This window comes from Vigna angularis, chromosome 7, assembly GCF_016808095.1.
Source record: "Vigna angularis cultivar LongXiaoDou No.4 chromosome 7, ASM1680809v1, whole genome shotgun sequence".
NCBI lineage: Eukaryota > Viridiplantae > Streptophyta > Magnoliopsida > Fabales > Fabaceae > Vigna > Vigna angularis.
In genome coordinates, this window is record NC_068976.1 from 16,062,116 (window position 1) to 16,082,943 (window position 20,828).

Consider the following 20,828-nt stretch of genomic DNA (forward strand, 5'->3'; position numbering starts at 1 on the left):
TGTGTCCTCCATAACCAGATTCATCTTCTTCCATAACCAGATTCACCTCCCTCACATGCACTTCCCCTCCCACCTTCCCGTCGCATGTGACCTTCACCACGCACTGCACCCTTTCCCTCTCCATCTCCGCTGCGTACAACACCTCCACCTCCCGTGTCAGCCAGTGTCACCGCGCCAATACCGCCCTACGCACGTAGCAGTAAAGGAAAGTCATTGCAATAAGATAGTGGGGATGTGTAGGGTATTTTTGGAATAAAAGAAAATAGTGAGGAGGTGCAGAAGCACTTGGGATGGTGGAGGGAGCAACACCTTAACATTTATTCGACGCGTGTTTTGCAGCCCATATAATAACGCTATTTACAATCAAATTATTTCTGTCATTCTATAAGTTATTGAGATAAATATTGTAAAGACTTAAGAAGATATACTTTAAAATTAATAATAATTTAAAAATAACGAAACTTAATTATTTTATTATTAGAAAAATTAGTATAAATAATTTTGTTATAAACTAATTTTATTATTTTGCAATTGGTTTCATTAATTTCCTCAATATAACCTCATACAATTTTTCTTAGAACTTTTATTTCCTAACCTATTTTCTTATAGCTTTTTGTGATTGTTTTTATTAATATTTAAACTTTTCGTGTTTTAGGTAGGAAAATATATCATGACAAATACTGTTAATAATTAAATAATTAATTATGTTATTTTCTTATCAACTTAATGATAAATATTGCTTACCTACTTGGTACTAGTTAGATAAGCTTATGGGGAATGTGTATTGTAGTTTAGGATACTTCTCATAAATTATTAGTGTTTTATGTTTGGTTGAGAACCATTTATTTATAATTAATTATTTCTCTTAAGATTATGATTAGGTTTCCTTGATTAGGGTGTATAATCCTTTATTTTCTTCTATTATTCAATTTATTAATTTTTATTATCATGTTGATATGACTGCAATTAAAAATTAAAATTTATAGTAACATGAATGAATAAGGACGTCTTAGTTATTCATTTTCATGACATAACAGAGAATAGGGATTTGATTGATTATAGGGAAGATTAAAGGGATGGTTTTCAAATTTTTCATAATTGCTTTTTATAAAGGGTTTCGTATTTTTGTTACCTTTAATGATTTTAGAGAAAAGATTATTAATCAAATTAAAAAAAAAATTGTCCTAGAATTTGTCCAAAATGGAACCTTTTCAAAGTTCTCATCGAGAGTCAAATAGTTGATGAATAATATATAGTAAATTTAACAATTTACTATTTTATCTTCATTTAATTTTATAGGCATCATAACTTGCATGTTGATTTTAAACACTTCAATCTTATTTTTATGATTTAAATACATTAGTACTATTTCCTCATTTAGATGTTTTAATCTCATGTTATCATTTATGGGCTAATAAACATCAATACTTATACTTATGATTATACTTCGTTCAGAAGTTTCAATTTTACGTTATAGCAAAGGTAAATTCTTATTCTAATTGGTGTGAAAATGTTAATTTAACATAAAGATGGCTATTTAACATTAAATCACATGAAAAAGAAATTTTTGATGATAATGAATTATAAAGAAAGAGATGAAAGTTCTAAAAAATACATGGAAAGTTAAAAACATCTTGTAGAAAATTGTGTTGAAGTATCTTGCATGCTAATGAAGATGTGAAAAATTATGTTGAAGTTTTGAAAATGTCATTTATGTATTAAATAAGTATAAAAGAGAGTTTAAATGATATGTAGAAGACAAGTGCAATGCATCTCTCTCATTAATGCACTAATAACTCTTAAAAAAATTTGTAAAAAATGTTGTCACACTGAAATAATTAATTATTTTTGTTAATAATAGATTATTACACTGAAAATTTTTATTCTAAACTTAAAACTCTCAAAAAAAATCAATTATTACATTGAAAAAGTGTATTCTAAACTTAAAACTCTAAAAAATAATCGATTATGTTTAGCTATTTTTTAGATAGATTTATTCTTTCCTTGTGTAAATTTAATAGAGCTTTATGTTTTGAAAAATAAAAGTTAGATTGCGAAAATTAGCTTTCTGACCATTTTTGGTTAAACTTGTTATGAAATAGTAACTTTTAAGTTTCCTCAATAGTGTTCTTGAGTTATAAGGTGTTCAAGTTTGTAAGGGAAATGTTTTTCATTCCTTGTGGTCTTTTAAGAAATGTAAGTTCATCTCTTGTGGTATTTAAGAAATGTGTTGTTCATTCCTTGTGGTATTTTAAAGAATGTGTCTTCATCACTTGTGATTATTCAAGGAAGGTGAGTTTCATCTCTTGTGGTTTTAAGAGAGGTGATTTATCATTCTCTATGAGTTTTTGCAGAGATGTGTTTTTATCTTCTTGATCGTGATTTTACACGGTGATTAGTGATTGTAATATCAAATTCAAGACAGTAATTAGTTATTACTTTGTTTGAAGTGGTTGCAACTAGATGTAAAATCTATTTTAATTTAAACTCATAAAATTTATGTGTGATTTTCTTTATTCTTTATTCTTTACATATTTCATTGTTTTTCAGAAAGATAAATTTTTACACACTTGATAATATTATAATATTTATTACTACAACTTGATACATACTTAAGATTCAATAAAACAAGTCTTGAATAGCTGAACGGTTTTAAAAATTGAAACTATAACTTCAAACCAATTCACCTTTGTGCAACATTCTCTCTTATTCTAACAAAAAATAATATAATTAAAAATATATTATTATATTCATTAGTTGGTAAATACAATCAAATAAGAGGACATTATTAAAAAAGCAAAATATAATAAATTTTAATAAAAAATATGTTTTCTTCATTGTAAGAAAATAGTAAAAATATATTTAAGAGCTTGTGAATTCTAGTCTAATTCTAATTTATAATAAACACAAATTTAGGCAAAAGACTACATGAAAAAAGAATAACTCATTTTTATGTTGAATTTTAAAATTGATGGTCAAATAAAAAACTCTTCCATAACAATATTGTGTTTTATTAATTGGAATATTAGTTATTTGAAATAATAACATAAACAAAGTGAATGGAATTAGAAAATTTGATATAATCAAAACATCTAAAAGTCAACATATTTAATAGATAGTATAAGTATGAAAAGTGTAAAATAAATTAATTAACATTTACATGAAAATTTGAAGGGTACGTAGAACACTGATTAAACTTTTTATGAATATAGGAAAAGGTTTATGCTACGATTAAAATGAAGACGTAACATTATTTGAAAAAATATATTTGAATAGTTAATGAACCATATAATTAATTTACTTTTTTTTTTAATTTTGAATTGAAATTATAAAACAATAACTTTGTATTGAAAATATGTATTACTTTTTTAGACCAAATAACCATATGTGTAAATCACTTATACAAATATAAAATATTTAAAATAAATTAAAAAAAGATTAACAGGATAAAAATATAATCTTTACAAAAGAATTGTATTAATATATTTATTATTATTCTGACATAAAGGTAGCTCTAAACAAAAAATAATGAATAATTTAATTCAAAATAAATATTACTTTAAGTAAGTTAGAGAATTCAAATGTCAAAACCTTAAAACTATCTTTCAATTTATTGTTACAAGAGTTATTCTAAATCTCATCTTATACTCTATTCATCGGTGGATCTTCAACACATATATTAAATATATCAAAAATCTTTATATAATGTATATAAAATTTTAGATATACCAAATATATAAAATATATTAAGATACATTAAAATATTAAAAAATATTTTAAATTATATATTAATTTATATAAACTAAAAAATGAAAAATTGGGGTGAAGATTTCTCTTGTCACCATTAAGGTCCGTTAGTGACTCTATGGTTAAAAAAATATATAAAATAATAAGAATATGGTAAAAATATAGATAACATAAGAAAGAATCTTTCTACTTCTTAACTAAAACAAAAATCAAGATGAATAATATGTTAATAAATTAAAATTATTATTATAATTCATTTAATTAATACAAATTTAACATCTAACTTCAACTTCCTTGTAAAAAAAAATTAAACCAACAATAAAGTTAAAACCTATCAATCGAATTAACAGAATCATCAACTAATATTGATTTAAGTTTTAGAATAACTGTTCTTAAGTTCATTTGGAACTTTTTTTTTTTTATTTGACAACTGATAACTTTCAATCAAACGAGTCTAAATTACTTTTTTTTTTTATTGTTTTTAGTTTCAAACTTATTCCAACACAAAATGAAGATATTAAATTATAAAATCTGTTCATATTAAAATGGGATAAGGATAACATGTAGAATACACTCAGACGCTCAAGTCATAATCTTTCTCTAGACTTTTTGAAATTTAATAGGGAGTAAAAATGTGAGTTTACCTCGAAATTAAACCCCTATTTATAGAGTTTAGAAGAATCGGACTAATTAATTTATCTCTTAATGATCATTAATACAAACCTTAAACACTTATCAGTGGCCGTTGTAATATTAACTGTACATTAATTCTTGTCCGCTGTTGTAGGGACCGATCGGCTAAGAAGTCCTACTTCATAATTCGGTCGTCCGGCCCATTCGACTTTGCACTCAGTCACGCCTGACCGGTCGGGTCTAACCCTATAGTAACAAAATCTAGGACATTAAAACGCGTTTCGGTTATAAAATCAAATATATAAATCATCCAAGTTTTGTACGTCTAATTGTTCTTCATGTCACTATTTGTTCTTCACTTCGTTCGATCTTATTAGAAAGTTATTTGCATAAATTATTTTGATGTCAAAGTCAGCAAAGATTCAATAAACTCAACAATAAATATGTAATAAATACAATCATCTTAATTTACCACCTCAAATATATATTTATAAATTTCAGAATAGATTTTTGATTAGTATCGATCTAATCACAGTTCTAACGGATAATAATCTTGTTTTCATGTCTAATCAACCGGCTTCTGAATCATTTATTACATGTTTTTAACTATATGAACCGTCCAACATCCATATAATACATAACGGTTGCTTATATATTCTTTATAAGTGACCATGTAGGGTACATGATCCACACTTGATTGTTTCAATAATTTCTTAAGGACATCTTTAAAAATTCTGTGGTATCTCAACTATGTTGTTATGTTGTTTTGCATGTGAATTTGAAGCATTTTGCTGAGGCCAACGTTAAAAAGATGGGAAAAAAAAGAGGAGAAAAGGTTACCTGATAATAGCATACAACTCTAGCAGTGTATATATATATAAAATTAATATCATATAATTGGTTGAAAGTCACATCGAAATTAGGGCCCAACCCAATTCTATCTTGTTGTTTATTGTTGAACAGTATGAGCTTCCACTACTTATAGTGGACTGCACATTGCCCCCACCACAAAACCTATTATTAGACTCCATCTCTCAAATCTGCTTCAGGCAGGACATTGTAGCTATCAAAACACAGATCAAATCACAACATTTACCTCTTCTAGACTTTAAAATCCCAAACTTTTTTCAAAAATATGAAATTTCAATTTATTTTTCGTAATTTTATTTCTTATCAAATAATTGAACTTTTGACTTTTATCCCATCTTATAAAACTAACTTTTATAGTAATATTTATAAATATGTGTATATTATAAATTTGTTCTATTTAATATCTTTCTCAAAATACTTATATTTAAAGTATCAACTAAAAGTTGTTAAAGATTTCAGTGAATTAAAAATAAAACGAATTTTATAAAAATAAAACGAATTTATAATATGTAGATCTTACTTAACACTTAATTAAATTTATTTTTTTATTAAGTTTTATGGTTATTTTATCGTATTTATAATATGTAAATTTTATTTTATGTTTCCGCAATATAGGGTCGAGGAGGGAAGGGAGTCCATTTCTGTCTTGCTTCGTATCTTAATTATCCACACTTCTATATGAATGTTCTTCAAAAAGGTTTCAAGAATTGAATTATGTCAAGAGTGTCTTTACCTATATCATATCTATATTTATAGAATATACATGGTAATCAAATCTATTAATTGACCATTATTAACCACTAATATATTTGTTTAACATCCATTAATGATCGTTACGCTATTAATTAGTCTTTAACTACCTTCAACGGCTGTCTACACGGATCGACCATGCCCCATTGGTTGGCAATTCGTCGGATCATGTTGTTGGTCGGCACACCATATACATTTAATGAAAATTATTTTTATTGAGTTTTATGATTATTTTATCATTACGTTTAATGAAAATTATTTTTTATTGAGTTTTATGGTTATTTTATTAGACTACTTATTGATATTTAATATTATGTATAATACATGTATTATATATGTTAGAAGTCCTATATCGATTAATAATAAATGAATACAAATTTTATTTGTGGTCCAATTTTTTGTATTAAGTTGGATTTAAAATATATTTCTTAACATGATATCAAAGTCAGTGTTATAAGTCTCGTATCAACTAGTGATAAGATTAAATTAATATATATATAAGTGAATATAAATTTTATCTTATAAATCGATTTTTTAGTATTGATTTAAATTTAAATTAAAATTCACTTTTTAACAAAATATATATATATATATATATATATATATATATATATATATATATATATATATATATTTATTGTATGTGAGATAGAGGAAGAATGAAGAAAATGGAGATCGTTATAATTAAATGATTTTAATTTTAATGTATTGTTCTTCCATTTTATTATACACCTTTCTTTAATGGATGCCAACTTGTATAACACTAATTAATTGTGAGGGTTGAAAGAAAGAAAGTCAACTATCGTTCTAATGATAGTGTTATTTGCTGTTTACACTAAAAAATTCTTAAAGTTCGTGAAATTATTTATTATTTTAAAACGAGTATTAGAGATTAAAAACAGTGATTTGAAATTTTAGAATGATGAAAAATGAAGGAAACATATTTTCTATTAACTAAAACCAAAATTCGATGCATTTTCTGAAGAACACAACTGGTGTTTTAAAATTTTATAAAAATAAAAAGTAAAAAATCATAGAAACTAAAAGTAAAACTCGTTAATTTTACCGGATCTAATAATACCGATAAATCTTAAACTTACATCATGAACATGAACATGTTATATTATTTTATTAAATTTCAATTGTGTGAATAGCATCCGTGGAATACTACAAGTATATCATCTTGATATTTTGATGAATTGATGATAGAATTCATTAATGTGTGATTTGACCTTGAACATTAACGAAAAACAAAAAGTGATATATGAAGAGAAAAAGACTGGCACAATAATGAATAATAATTAAACGTATTTAAAAATAAAACGTATATGGAATTAAAAATTACAGGAAGATTAGAAAATTTAGAAAGTAAAGTGGAAAAGAAAAAAGAAATGTAAAATTACAGTTTGGTGAAAGGAAGAATAATAGTAATAATTAATGAGAGAAAGAAGGTAAAAGCTAAAAGCTAAAAGCTTGATCTCTTGAGGGAGGTAATGGTGACTTTAGAACCTAACGGAGAAGTTCCAACCTGAATATCGAAGGAGTCATAGCGGAGAAAAAACTCGACAAGCAGAAGCCTTGAGACCAAGGTCACGAAATCTTTCCCAGCACATTGCTTGTTCCCGAGTGTGGGAGATTCAGTTTCGGGTCCATTCGACCACAGCACGTGTTTCAGGAGCTTCTCCCCTTCTTCCCCTACGAACCGGTCTCCCACAAATTCCTCGGCCCTCTCGAAGATCCTAGGATCCTTCGTGGCAAACGGTTGGTACCCGAAAAGCAGGTCCCCCTCCTTCACCTGGAACGCGTGATCGTGGCTCTCGATCAGAAGGTCCCTCTTCGCCCTCCCGAACTGCAACGGCACTGGAGGGTCGATGCGGAAGGCTTCGTAAACCACGGACTTCATCAGAGGCATGTTCTCCATCGCCGCCATCGTGATCTCCCCGCCGGCGTCTCTCACGGCGGAGCGAATCTCCTGCGCGAGGCGCGCGTGGAGCTTCACCCCCGCCCGTCCGATCCACTTGATGATGTTGGGGAAGAACAGCTTCATCCCGCCGAAGGAGTTGAAGCAGGTGGCGAACAAAAGATTGTGGCAAGCCTCGTCGCGCGTGATTCCCAATCGCTCTGCTTCGTCGAGGACGGAGGAAGAAGAGGAGTAGAAGAAGTCGTAGAGTCTCTGGTAGTCTTTCTTGATGAGGGAGGCAGGGAGGCGGAAGGTGCGAATGGTGGATTCTTCCAGAAACTGGGGGAGACCCAGGCGGAGGACTGGGCCAAGCTGGAAGAGAACCCATTTCTGCACTATCTTTGGGCCGTCTTGGCCCAGTTTGGTGTCGGCGGGGTTGGCGGCGAAGAGGGACCGGGAGAGGAAGTTAAACGCGGCTTGGTCGTTGGCGTCGCCGAAGCTGGCTTTGCCGGTTTCGGCGAGGTTGGACTCGAGCTGGTTGAAGAGGTCTTTGTAGGAGGCGTGGAACTCCGGGATGACGTGGGCGCGACGGGACTTGAGGAGGAAAAAAAGGAGCTGCTTGAGGAGGGCGTGTTTGGGTTCGGAGGGGTCGAGGTAGGAGAGAACTCTGTAGCCGCCGGTGAGGTCGGTGGAGGGCATGTATGTTCCGGTGAAAACATCTTTTTTCTCGACCTTGGAGGTGTCGAAGAGGACGGGGAAGCTCTTGCCGTCGAGTAGAACGACGACGTTTGGTTTGAAGGTGATGAAGGGACCGGGAGGCATGTTGGTACGGAAGACCGTTGACTGGTACTTTTGGATGCGGGATTTGAAGAACTCGTCGCGCCCTTGATTGTAGAAATAGTCTTGACGGTCCTTTAAGGGACCGATGACCGGCAAACCCCAGTCACCGGGGATTTTGCGGATCGGGAGCTTGGTGGGCTCGGGGGAGGTGACCGACACTGCCGGTGGTGGTTTCTCAGAAACTGACGCTCTGATGAAGGGCACGTAATTGGAAGAGCGTTGTTTTCTCGCAGAGGGGAACTCCAGTCGCAGGAATGGCGAGGAGAGTGTCGAGGAAGACGATGTTGCCATTTTTTTTTTTCTTCTTCTGCTTCCTTTTTGGTGTCAAGTTGTTGGGTGGTTTTTGGTGATGATGTGTTTAAGTGTGTAGTTATATTATTTATAGACAAAGCTTGAAGGGGGTGTGCCTGTGCGTGCGTACAAGAGACTGGTCGTTTTTGTTGACCTGAAAAATTATGACCAGTGGGAACCATACTTAGATTTTTGCATTATTTGTTTCCCTCTTCCTCCGTCCATCTTTCTTTTTCTCTATTAACAATTCAATTCTCATAAATGCCATTTTTTTCATATTTACTGTTCATTCCACCTTAATTCACCAAAAATTACTATCTAGTCCAATTAATTTACTATATTATTACTTAAGCATGGCTATAATGAAAAAAAAAGAGGCATAACAAGGTAGTTTTTTTTTAGTGTAATAAAAACAATAGCAAAGTCAAAACAAAAAATGGATTTTTAAATTAAAAAAATAAGATTATCCATATTATTATATAAACATGTAAGACTCGTTATGTTATTTAATAACTAAATAATTAGTTTATCATGTGTTCACCGTAGATACCAAATGATGTAGATCTATTAAACAAGATTTTGGATGACTTTTTCTTGAGATTCTTCTCTATCACAGAAAAAATTATATCATTATGTACACAATGTAGCAATACATATACTTTGACATATTTCCTATGAAATGTAATTAGTATACCTTGACAAACTATTAGTTGCTTACTCTTCCAAAGTTCTACCAAGTTTCAAGAATGTAGTGCAAGGTGTGAAAAGTATAAAATAATAATATGTCCATATATATTAATATAACAAATTAAGAATCAATAGAAAAATTATTATTTAATTATCTTTATATTGATTTCTTTTTTAAATATTAAGGTTCACTCATCCTCTCTAAATTAAATTTAAAGTATAATAGTTCAATTTATAAAAAAATATCACGTAAAACAATAATTATATTTCAAAATAAAGCGCAATATAGGAACGGAGCAAATTTTTTAAGTTCTCAACCTAAGTAAATAACATAACATGAGTTATGAAGATTTAAGATTAACTAAATAATTAACATTAACTAAATTTCATTATCTTTTAAAAGAAATTCAACATAATGTTCTTTAACTTTTGTACTTCACACCTACCATAATAAAATATGACCATCACAACAGACAAAAAGAAATTAACTACAACATAAATACCTTTAATTGATACAATTATTTTTTAAAAGTAACGTATTAAATACATATATCATATAATTCTAATTTGATAAACTTAACAAAATAAGACAGTTAAATTTATTATATATTTTTCTTATATGTTTTTATGGCAATTATACATATCCTAAATTATCTTATTTTTGGTGTTTTATAATCTTGGTTTAATGTCTCCGTAGGTCCCTATTTTGGTCATGAATTTCAAATAGGTCCTCTTCATTTTCGGCGTATCAATTGAGTCCTTGTTTTTGTAAAATTGAATCAATTACAGGCCTGCCGTTAATTTGGAGAAACGGCCGTTACGGTATTGGTTAGGTGGCATGGTTGAGTGCAGTAACTAATCAGACGTGGCATTTAAAACGATTTTTGTATTAAATAATTGGTATGCACGTATGATTATTCAGTTTTGGGTAAGGGCATACTAGGAAATTTGAAAAAATTAAAGGCCAAGAGGTTTTAATTGACGAATGCACATGAGATTGGGGAAAGAAATTGAGGGTTTTTAATATTAGGGTTCGCGTGAGAGGCCAAAAATGGGATCCTAAGTTCGATCCAAAAATCAGGTGTATCTTTGTTCGATTCGAAGTGGGAGGGTGCGCGTTCTTTGTTCGATTCGAAGTGGGAGGGTGCGCGTTCTTTGTTCGATTCGAAGTTGGAGGGTGCGCGTTCTTTGTTCGATTCGAAGTGGGAGGGTGCGCGTTCTTTGTTCGATTCGAAGTTGGAGGGTGCGCGTTCTTTGTTCGATTCGAAGTTGGAGGGTGCGCGTTCTTTGTTCGATTCGAAGTGGGAGGGTGCGCGTTCTTTGTTCGATTCGAAGTGGGAGGGTGCGCGTTCTTTGTTCGATTCGAAGTGGGAGGGTGCGCGTTCTTTGTTCGTTTCGAAGTGATGGATAATGAAGTGCAAAAGTCGCATTCTTGTTCATCTTCGACATGCAATGGGTGGCGGAATCAAAACTGTGATGTCGTTTTTCGTGGTGGTGGAGTATCTACCATTGATGGTGTATCACCCCTTTGCCTCTGTGGAGAGAAAACAGTGGTAAGAACAGCTAGAACTGCTAAGAACAGAGGGAAGCAATTCTGGAGCTGCCCTAAGTACAAGGTAAGAACGTGTAGAAGTAGGGTTTTGTTTGAGTGGAAAGTGGTTTTAATTTTTATTTTTTTCACAGACTGGACATGAAGGTGGTTGCAATTTCTTCAAATGGTGTTGTGAAGACGGTGATGACAAAAGCTATACGAATGTGAAGTGGGAAGAAAAGCATGAGTCTTTGTCAAAGACAAGAGAAATGGGAGGTGGATCGAAGATGATGAGTGATTTGATTAAATCTGTCAACGTTGTGGAGAAATGGATGAAGGTGTTGACAGGATTAGTTATTTTGATTTTTTTACTTAATATTATTGTAATTTCAATATGGATCATAAATCCATAATGTAGTAGTGTTGATCGTATTCTTAGGAAGAAATTAGCTGGGTTTTTCGGTTTGTTAGGATGGAACTGTTTATGTATATGACTAGATGTAGTAGTGTTTATGTATATGACTAGATGTGAAGGAATGAAGTTGTGTTACTGAAGTGATAAACATAATAAATTGAGGTTTTGGTTTAATTTAGCAGGTTTTAAGCCTTTTGAAAATTGTTTAATGTTTATTTTATTCACAGCAATGTTACATAATAATTAACGCTCGGTCCGGTCGTCCTACCGTGTGTATCGCTCGTCAAACTAGGTCCCTGTTCCCTAGCGTTCGGTTTAGTCGTCGTCCCTCGTGTACCGCTCGTCCACCTACGTCCGTGCTCAAGACCTTTCGGTGTGGTCGTCCTCCCTTGTCTAGCGCTCGTCCAACTACGTGCGTGCTCAAGACCGTTCGGTGTGGTCGTCCTCCCTTGTCTAGCGGTCGTCCAACTACGTCCGTGCTGAAGAGCGTTCGGTCTGGTGGTCCTCCCTTGTCTACCGCTCGTCCAACTACGTCCGTGCTGAAGAGCGTTCGGTCTGGTGGTCCTCCCTTGTCTAGCGTTCGTCCAACTACGTCCGTGCTGAAGAGCGTTCGGTCTGGTGGTCCTCCCTTGTCTAGCGCTCGTCCAACTACGTCCTTGCTGAAGAGCGTTCGGTCTGGTGGTCCTCCCTTGTCTAGCGCTCGTCCAACTACGTCCGTGTTAAAGACGGTTTGGTCTGCTCGTCCACCCTCGTGCATCGCTCTTCCAACAACCTCCGTGCTGCAGACCGTTCGGTCTGGTCGTCCTCCCTTGTCTAGCGCTCGTCCAACGGTCGTCCTCCCTTGTCTAGCGCTCGTCCAACTACGTCCGTGCTGAAGAGCGTTCGGTCTGGTGGTCCTCCCTTGTCTAGCGCTCGTCCAACTACGTCCGTGTTCAAGACGGTTCGGTCTGGTCGTCCACCCTCGTGCATCGCTCTTCCAACAACCTCCGTGCTGCAGACCGTTCGGTCTGGTCGTCCTCCCTTGTCTAGCGCTCGTCCAACTACGTAATATAACCAAAACATTGTAATACATCCAAAACAGTTCCTGGTCATTGACAAAATAGTTCCTGCTCATTGTAATACATCCAAAACAGTTCCTGGTCATTGACAAAATAGTTCCTGCTCATTGTAATACATCCAAAACCATCCAAAACACACATTTATAGTTCAGCTTCCTCATCATTCATACACACTTCAGATAATTGCGATGATGGCATGATTGGTTCTTCGGTTGCTTTCGGGCAACGACTCCTATTGTGCCCAACCTCCCTACATATCCCGCATCTCTTCCGCAAACCACCCTTGCTCACTCGTGAATCATCCTTTCTGATCTCCCACTGCTCGAGTCTTCTTTTCCTTTTAGGTCTTCCAGACATAACCTTTTTCCTAGGAGGCATGACATCCGGATATGGTGTTAGGTCCCACATGTTGTTGCCGTTGATGGGATATACGATTGATGCATAGGTTTCTTCATAGGTGGACTTTAGAAAGCAAGCCGGAATGAACTGCTGGCCATCAATATTAAGAAACTTCATTGCGGCAAGGGAGTGACAACATGGAATTCCTGTGATGCTCCATCTCCTGCACGAGCATGAGAACTCGTCTATGTTTACAACAAATTTTTCTCCACTTTGGGAGACGTGTCTTACTTCAAACAGTTTGTGTGCTGACCAGCTATAAAGAAATAAAAAATTTAAACAACACATTTAAGTGTCTGACATAAAGTTTACGAAGGAATGAATAAACATTTATGAAGTTATGAATAAAGTTACCTAGGTATCCAATTCTTGGTTGCTTGGGATTCCTTTGTAAATCTGGCCTGGATCTTTGGACAAATTGGTCCTGAAAATGATTGTATCTTAGACCTGTTTTTTGCCCATCTTTGCATTATGTATACCCTAATTTCTTCCAGCATTGTTATGATTGGTTTAGTCCTGGTGTGAACCAAGACACTGTTGAAAGCCTCACTGATATTGTTGACCAATGTGTCACATTTTGGTGTTGGACTGAATCTGGACCTTGACCAATATCTACAACAGATGATATATACACATGTTAAAACTGCAACTAATATGGACAAACATAAAATAATATAGAAAGGGCAAAAATAATTAATACAAATTGTCAACCTTGGAGGGATGGCAATCGAATGCTTGAATGCGTCTTCATTTATATCTTTAATGTTTCTCATCTCCCTTTCCCAGTTTTGTGGATGAGTGGCAGTAGCTGCCCTCCACATCAGCTGTTTCAGATTTTTACCAGGAAACTTTTTCCTAAAGTTTGAATATAAGTGTCTGACACAAAATCTCTGGTCAACACCTGGGAGTAACTGTTGTATGGCTGGTAGTAGACCCTGTGGTGTTAACATAAATGATTTATCACCATATCAAATTAATGAACCAATATTCGAAAGAAGCAATTTAAATATGATTATTACCTTTTGTTGGTCGGAGACAAAAGTAATTGAAGAACACACTTCTCCACCACCAAGATCATCAATCAAAAGTTCCAAAAACCACATCCATGAATCTTTGTTTTCGACTTCTACCACCGCATATGCAATGGGCAACATTTGATCATTTCCATCCCTCCCAACAGCCGTCAACAGCTCACCACCATACTTCCCTTTCAAAAAGGCTCCATCTAATCCAATTATTGGCCTACAGCAGACAAAACTGTCTTTGCATGCCTTCAGACAACAGTAAAATCTCTTGAAAATTAACTCACCCTCATTATTCTCAACATGGACCTTAACTGTAGATCCTGGATTTCTTTCCAACAACTCATGCGCATAATCATATATCCTCTTATATTGTTCATTAAAGGACCCATCAATTTCATTAGAAGCAATAGCTTTGGCTCTATAAGCCATAGACCTTGATATACCTATGTTCCACTTCCTTTGAACTTTTTCACGAATATCAACACCCTTCATCTTAGGATTTTCCTGAACTGTTTTCACCAACTTTTTGCTCAACCACTTGGCGTCAACTAACTTCAGGTTGAACTCCCTGCTGCATGTATGAATGTCTTTTTTAGTTCTCAGCTGCCATGATTTTACAGCCTCCATATAACCAAAGTATATGGTCCATGGGCATTCTCCTTTTGCACCAAAGCACTTCATCCTCAATCTTCTCTTGTCATTTTTTACAAACTTTATATTCCTCCCATTTTCCAAGGCATACCCTTTTACAGCATCTAAAATATCTTGCTTTTCTGCAAAAAAAGTCCCAACTTCCCATGTAAAGTCTACCATACTTTTTGGCATACAAAAAATACCAAACCTCCCATAACCTTCACTGTCATTAACCTCTTCATCACTATCTGTTGCACTAAAAAATTCCTCAGATTTCCACTCAAAATCTGACAATCACTAGTAAAAAATCGGGTTTTTACAGCGCACATTATGCCACGGTTCAACGAAAACCGCAGCATAATGGTGCGCGGTGGCAGTTTTGTAAATAAAACGAACATATATGCCGCGGTTCTACTGGGAACCGCGGCATATACCCCAGTCAACCATTGCCTTTGACGCCACGTATGAATAAAAAATTAAATAACAGAGTATATGCCGCGGTTCTCTGCACAACCGCGGCATATACCCTGCCAATTTATTGCAGGTGCTGACTGGGTCAGAGAATTTGAAAAGTTACAGGGGGTATATGCCGCGGTTCTCTGGGGAACCGCGGCATATACCCCTGTAACGTCTCAACTTCTCTGCAAGTCAGAGAATTTCAGAAGTTACAGGGGGTATATGCCGCGGTTCCCCAGAGAACCGCGACATATACCCCCTGTAACTTCTCAAATTCTGTGAAAGGCAGTTGGGGAGACAGTTGTGTTGAACACGTTTCAGGGGTATATGCCGCGGTTCTCTGGGGAACCGCGGCATATTCTCCTATATGAAATTAATTTAATGACCATTTGAAATATTTCGAGGTATATGCCGCGGTTGCCCGCTGAACCGCGGCATATAGTTTGAATATAATTTCAAAAATGCCATTTCTGATAATTTTTTAAATTAGTATATGCCGCGGTTGGGGGTTAAACCGCGGCATATAACCCTTTTATACCGCGGTTAAGTAGTGAACCGCGGTAGATTCCCCCGTTCAGAGTTAAAAAACAAAACTTGGAACAGTGCATCGTCTTCCTCGCGCGTTCTCTCTGTTTTCGCGTTTCTTCTTCCTCCGAACCACCCTTCATCTCAGATTTTGCGTTTTTAACCGTTTAAACTCAAAATTGTTCGGTCATTATTCGTTTTTGACGATAAAAACGAGTTTTAGCCGTTCAAAATCGTGATTTCCTGGCGTTTTTCACCCTCTCCGCCGCCGTTGTGTTGTGTTTTTCACCCTCTCCGCCGCCGTTCCTCTTCCAGGTATTTATGTCCATTTGCATTTTTAACGTGATTGCTTCATTAATTTTTGCATAATGCTATAGTTTTGGTAATGTATGAAGTTTCTATAGTTTTGGTATAATTTTTGCTTTAATTTTGATAGTGCATGAAATTGTTATAGTTTTGGTAATGTATGATATGGTTTTTGCTATAGTTTTGGTAATGTGTGTTGTAGTTCTTGTATTATTTATAAACCTTAAAATATTATTTATGTAATATTTAGGAATATGGATCGAAATTGGATTAATTTACCACGTATTAGTGCTGAGTACGAGAGAGGTGTAGAGGAATTTATACAATTTGCGCAACGTAATGAGGGGAGAACTGATGATGAAGTGAAGTTTAGATGTCCTTGTGTGAACTGTTTGAATGGGAGAAAGTTGAACGCAACTCAAATTAGAGAACATCTTATATGTGATGGTTTTCTAAGATGCTATACAACATGGATCTGGCACGGCGAAGAAATAATGGATTTTCCCACTGACTCTCAAAGTGTAAATGTTACTGATTCCACCATGGAAGAAGATCGACCGGATGAAGACAAATTGGAGGACATGATCCGCGATGTTGGAGCAGAAAATTTTGCCAAAGCTCATGTGTATGAGACGATGTCGACTGATGCAGAAACACCTTTGTATGTCGGTTCAACTAAGTTCACACGTTTGTCAGCGGTGTTAAGGCTCATGAATTTGAAGGCGAGCAATGGATGGACTGATAAGAGATCACAAAAAAGGTCCGACAAGACCTTATGCAGGAGATCAGGGCCGAGGTGAGGGCTGAATTCCAGATGCTCTACCAGGAGCAGTTTCAGAGCATGCGCCCGATGCAGTCTCCTATAGAGGAACATGTGGTCCCTCCCCCTCCCACAGGTAAACTTAATAAACATTTATGTGCAATTATTTCTATCTCTTGTATAATCTAACATTTACTCTGACAGGGAGAAGCGGCAAAGGAAGTTGTTCCGCATCAGCCATCCCAGAGGATGACATGGACGATGGTAGTCCATGTCTGCTATACATTTTAGAAGAAGATGAGATGGTGCTGGTAGCTCGTGGAACAGAGTTTAGGTCAGCGACTGTATGTCATGGTATGCAACTATTAGAGGATGAGGTGAAGGTCTCAGTGGATGAAATGATCATGCCAGATGCCTCGGTTCCACTGTCCACGGAAGAGATTTTCACTGTGGAACAAGCATATAAGTCGTTTATCACTTGGCCTAAATTTTTGGTTAAACCAGTTTCTGACCCCTCGGTATGAAATTCTTCTTTACACTTCTCAATTTTAAAGGTTTTTGATGTCAAAACTTATCTTATCTTTTCATGTAACAACAGACGCAGGAACAACAGAAGATTCCTCTATCTGAGGATGACCCTCTTTCTTCATTGCATCTACTTGCTGACATCCTTGATGATAAGCCTTTGGAGGTTCAGTATGATGCTAATGTATTTGGGCATGGCTCTGAGGTCCCAATATACCTTAATAGCCAAGATGTCCGTGAGCTTGCGTCGGGAACACAAGAGTTGAATATTTCAATTATTCAACTATGGACGATGTAAGTCTATGACCAATTATTTATATATAAAATTGATTTATATATCAAGTATCCTTATATCAAAGTTAATTTTTGATTTCAGGTATATGTCTGGGGTCACTAATAAGTTGGGGCGTTCTGATGATTATGGATTCATTGATCCCCAAGACATTCATGAATCAAATGATTTTGATCATATCAACATGAGAATGATAAGCAGTTTTCGAAGGGGCAAGAAAATATACTTTTTGCCTTATATATCCGGGTAAGTGAACTTTGTTAACATAATAATGTTCCATATGTGATTTTAATATTTAATAGTTACGTTATTATGAATTTCAGGCGCCATTGGCAACTTCTTGTTATGTCTGTGCAAGACAACTATGCTTTGTGGTTCTGCTCATTGCACAGGCCTCCTCCCACACAACTCAGACAAGCAATTGATTGGTAAGAACCTCAATGTTTGGACTTTCTTTGTTATATAACTGAATGCTAAAACATTTTTTTATATACAGTTCTATTCCAGCAAGTATGATGATGGACGGGAGATCAATTGTTAAGAGTAGAAAGATTGCTTGGATTTCTCTCAAGGTTTGACATATGCTAAAGTCATACTTTGTTATAATTGTTTTATAACAAATGTTATTCACTAACTATTATCAACTGTGATGATATATTGTAGTGTAACAGACAAAATGGGTCATATGAGTGTGGATACTATGTAATGTATTGGATGACCCATATTGTTCGTTCTCACATCACAAGAAGCTGGGAAACGGTAATATTTAACTTTAACAAATTTTGATTTTTTAACAAATGTTGAATTCATATACACTAATTAAAATGAATTGTCTTTTGCAGAGATTCAAGACTACTACACCAGTTCCTGAGAAGTCACTACTATTCATTAGGAACGCTGCTGCGAAGTATATAGTTAGATTATACAATAGCTCTTAGATTTAGATTTAAACAATGCATTTGATTAGATAGAATTTTCTTAGACTCTCTACTTTATTTGATGTTGAAATACATTTGAACATGTGTTTGTTATGTTGAAATTGAATTTCTGTAAATGTTTTTATATGCAGGTCTGTTTTTGTGGTAGTGGATATCACAAAAACAGACCTGCAATTTTAAAAAACTGCAGGGGAATATGCCGCGGTTCTAACCACAACCGCGGCATATAGTGCTTCGTTTTTTTTTTAAAAACGAGACATATGGCCGCGGTTTTGACACTAACCGCGGCATACTCGTCGGCCTATATGCCGCGGTTCAACCGCGGCATATAGTGCATTTTTTAATTTTTTTTTTAATTTTTTTTTTAAAAAAAATGAATTTAGGCAGCGGTTCCCTAGACAACCGCGGCATATTCCGCAGCCTATATACCGCGGTTAGAACCGCGGCATAAAGTGTCTGACTTACTACCGCGGCTGAATATGCCGCGGTTCAAGAACCGCGACGTATAGTGAAAATCAACCGCGGTAAAAGCCCCTCGCTGCACTAGTGAATCCTCTATCGTCATGACCATCACATTCAACACTGACATTATCACGGTCATCATCACTATCATAAAGACTTTCTACTTCTACTTCTACTTCGACATTACAATCTACATCACCATCTATATCACATTCAACACTCACATCTACTAGGCCCTCTAAGCACTCATTAATTCTATGTACATCACCTTCTTCAGTAGATGTACTCCAACTACAAAGATAAACTTCATCCTCCACGACTCCTTCACACACATTCAACTCTTGCTCTTCTTCAACCTCATGCAACTCTTGTACGTGACCATGACCTTCAACCTCTACTTCAACAGCACCACCATCTTCTTCACCCTCGTTCACCTCTTGTAAGTCACCATCAACTACATCATTTACTTCAACACCGTCACCATCTTCTTCACAAACATTGACCTCTTGTAAGTCACCATCAACTACACCATTTACTTCAACACCCTCACCATCTTCTTCACAAACATTCACCTCTTGTAAGTCACCATCACCTTCACCATTTACTTTAACAGAATCACCATCTTCTTCAACCTCTTTTTGTACTGTACCATTACCTTCAACTTCTCCTTCATCATTAGTAATGTCTTCAAGCATATGAATGACTTCGGGATTAGAAACTACATGGACAACGTATAAGTGAACTTCACCATTAAGCCTAGCTAAGTTAGCCATATGCATGGCACCTCTGTCATCAATCAATTGTTCCAACCTATTTTCCAACACTAAACCCCCTCCTAAACAGTACCATAAATCTTTCAAATTCTCATATCCTAAACTTTTGACTACACTGACAACCACAAAAAAACTCCACGTGTCAGGGTCAAAGGACAAAGTTGTTGTCTCCCCTTCATACTTTAGGGTACTATCATTAATGAACTTTCCTCCATGGTGGAACACACACACAATAGCGTCCTCCATTACGCACAACACAACATAAATATATCTACAGACCTATTATGAAAACATATGACGACAAAAAAAAAATATATTAAAACAGGCACAGAGATCAAATAACTTTAAACATACGCACTCAGACAAAGTCAAATAACTTTAAACATACATGGGGGACCACCAAAATGCAATCAAAACCAGAGACCAAACCATACATCAATGGGGGACCACGTATTCGATGTAGTTTCGATTGAATAAAAACGAATACAATAAAGCACAAACACTTACCTTCCTTTAGATGAACCTCCACTGACCACGTGCTTCAGCTTCTTGCTTCCAACAACAAAAGGACCCACAGACACCGCCCACTGCATGCACTCTGCCGCTTCAGCTCGAACTTACGATCGCGATTTTTGGCCTCTCACGCGAACCCTAATAATAAAAACCCTCAAATTCTTTCCCCAATCTCAATTGCCCTTTAATTTTTTCAAATTTCCTACTTTGCCCTTACCCAAAACTGAATAAACATACGTGCATACCAATTATTTAATACAATAATCGTTTTAAATGCCACGTCTACACTCAACCATGCCACCTAACCAATACCGTAACGGCCGTTTCTCCAAATTAACGGCAGGCCTGTAATTGATTCAATTTTACAAAAACAATGACTCAATTGATACGCCGAAAATGAAGAGGACCTATTTGAAATTTATGACCAAAATAGGGACCTACGGAGACATTAAACCTATAATCTTTTATTTTTGTTTGGTAAAATAGTATTTTGGGAGTA

General features: G+C 35.1%; 4 protein-coding genes across 4 annotated transcripts; 1 reads left to right on the plus strand and 3 right to left on the minus strand.

The window, feature by feature from the left end:
• Window positions 1-7,283: 7,283 nt before the first annotated feature.
• On the minus strand, window positions 7,284-9,179 carry LOC108330719 (allene oxide synthase 1, chloroplastic). Its single transcript, XM_017565236.2, has one exon. It carries the CDS (start codon window positions 9,029-9,031, stop codon window positions 7,466-7,468), a length of 1,566 nt encoding a protein of 521 aa, XP_017420725.1. The 5' UTR covers window positions 9,032-9,179; the 3' UTR covers window positions 7,284-7,465.
• Window positions 9,180-12,863: 3,684 nt separating this feature from the next.
• LOC108320266 (uncharacterized) lies at window positions 12,864-15,069 on the minus strand. Its single transcript, XM_052880652.1, has 4 exons — window positions 14,141-15,069; window positions 13,833-14,056; window positions 13,476-13,733; window positions 12,864-13,284 (listed from the first exon to the last, which is right to left on the minus strand). The coding sequence occupies exons 1-4, from the start codon at window positions 14,969-14,971 to the stop codon at window positions 12,864-12,866; spliced, it is 1,734 nt and encodes a 577-aa protein (XP_052736612.1). The 5' UTR covers window positions 14,972-15,069.
• A 1,749-nt stretch (window positions 15,070-16,818) lies between these two features.
• Window positions 16,819-18,747, plus strand: LOC128197848 (uncharacterized). Its single transcript, XM_052880672.1, has 8 exons — window positions 16,819-16,962; window positions 17,031-17,344; window positions 17,425-17,645; window positions 17,728-17,889; window positions 17,967-18,071; window positions 18,140-18,215; window positions 18,307-18,402; window positions 18,486-18,747. The coding sequence occupies exons 1-8, from the start codon at window positions 16,842-16,844 to the stop codon at window positions 18,579-18,581; spliced, it is 1,191 nt and encodes a 396-aa protein (XP_052736632.1). The 5' UTR covers window positions 16,819-16,841; the 3' UTR covers window positions 18,582-18,747.
• A 112-nt stretch (window positions 18,748-18,859) lies between these two features.
• Window positions 18,860-20,622, minus strand: LOC128197831 (uncharacterized). The gene is made up of 3 exons (XM_052880653.1): window positions 20,324-20,622; window positions 19,156-20,095; window positions 18,860-18,882 (listed from the first exon to the last, which is right to left on the minus strand). The coding sequence occupies exons 2-3, from the start codon at window positions 20,060-20,062 to the stop codon at window positions 18,860-18,862; spliced, it is 930 nt and encodes a 309-aa protein (XP_052736613.1). The 5' UTR covers window positions 20,063-20,095; window positions 20,324-20,622.
• Between the last annotated feature and the right edge of the window lie 206 nt (window positions 20,623-20,828).

Excerpts from the sequence above, each read along its gene's own strand:
- LOC108330719 (XM_017565236.2), bottom strand. The coding sequence starts at position 9,031 with ATGGCAACATCGTCTTCCTCGACACTCTCCTCGCCATTCCTGCGACTG.
- LOC108320266 (XM_052880652.1), bottom strand. The coding sequence starts at position 14,971 with ATGCCAAAAAGTATGGTAGACTTTACATGGGAAGTTGGGACTTTTTTT. Across the intron at positions 14,057-14,140 it reads TTGTCTCCGACCAACAAAAG|GGTCTACTACCAGCCATACA; the intron begins GTAATAATCATA and ends TTAACACCACAG. Across the intron at positions 13,285-13,475 it reads ACCAAGAATTGGATACCTAG|GAGATGGAGCATCACAGGAA; the intron begins GTAACTTTATTC and ends ATGCTCGTGCAG.
- LOC128197848 (XM_052880672.1), top strand. The coding sequence starts at position 16,842 with ATGCAGGAGATCAGGGCCGAGGTGAGGGCTGAATTCCAGATGCTCTAC. Across the intron at positions 17,345-17,424 it reads AACCAGTTTCTGACCCCTCG|ACGCAGGAACAACAGAAGAT; the intron begins GTATGAAATTCT and ends ATGTAACAACAG. Across the intron at positions 17,890-17,966 it reads TTTTTGCCTTATATATCCGG|GCGCCATTGGCAACTTCTTG; the intron begins GTAAGTGAACTT and ends TATGAATTTCAG.
- LOC128197831 (XM_052880653.1), bottom strand. The coding sequence starts at position 20,062 with ATGGAGGACGCTATTGTGTGTGTGTTCCACCATGGAGGAAAGTTCATT. Across the intron at positions 18,883-19,155 it reads TGATAATGTCAGTGTTGAAT|GCCGACGAGTATGCCGCGGT; the intron begins GTGATGGTCATG and ends CGCGGCATATAG.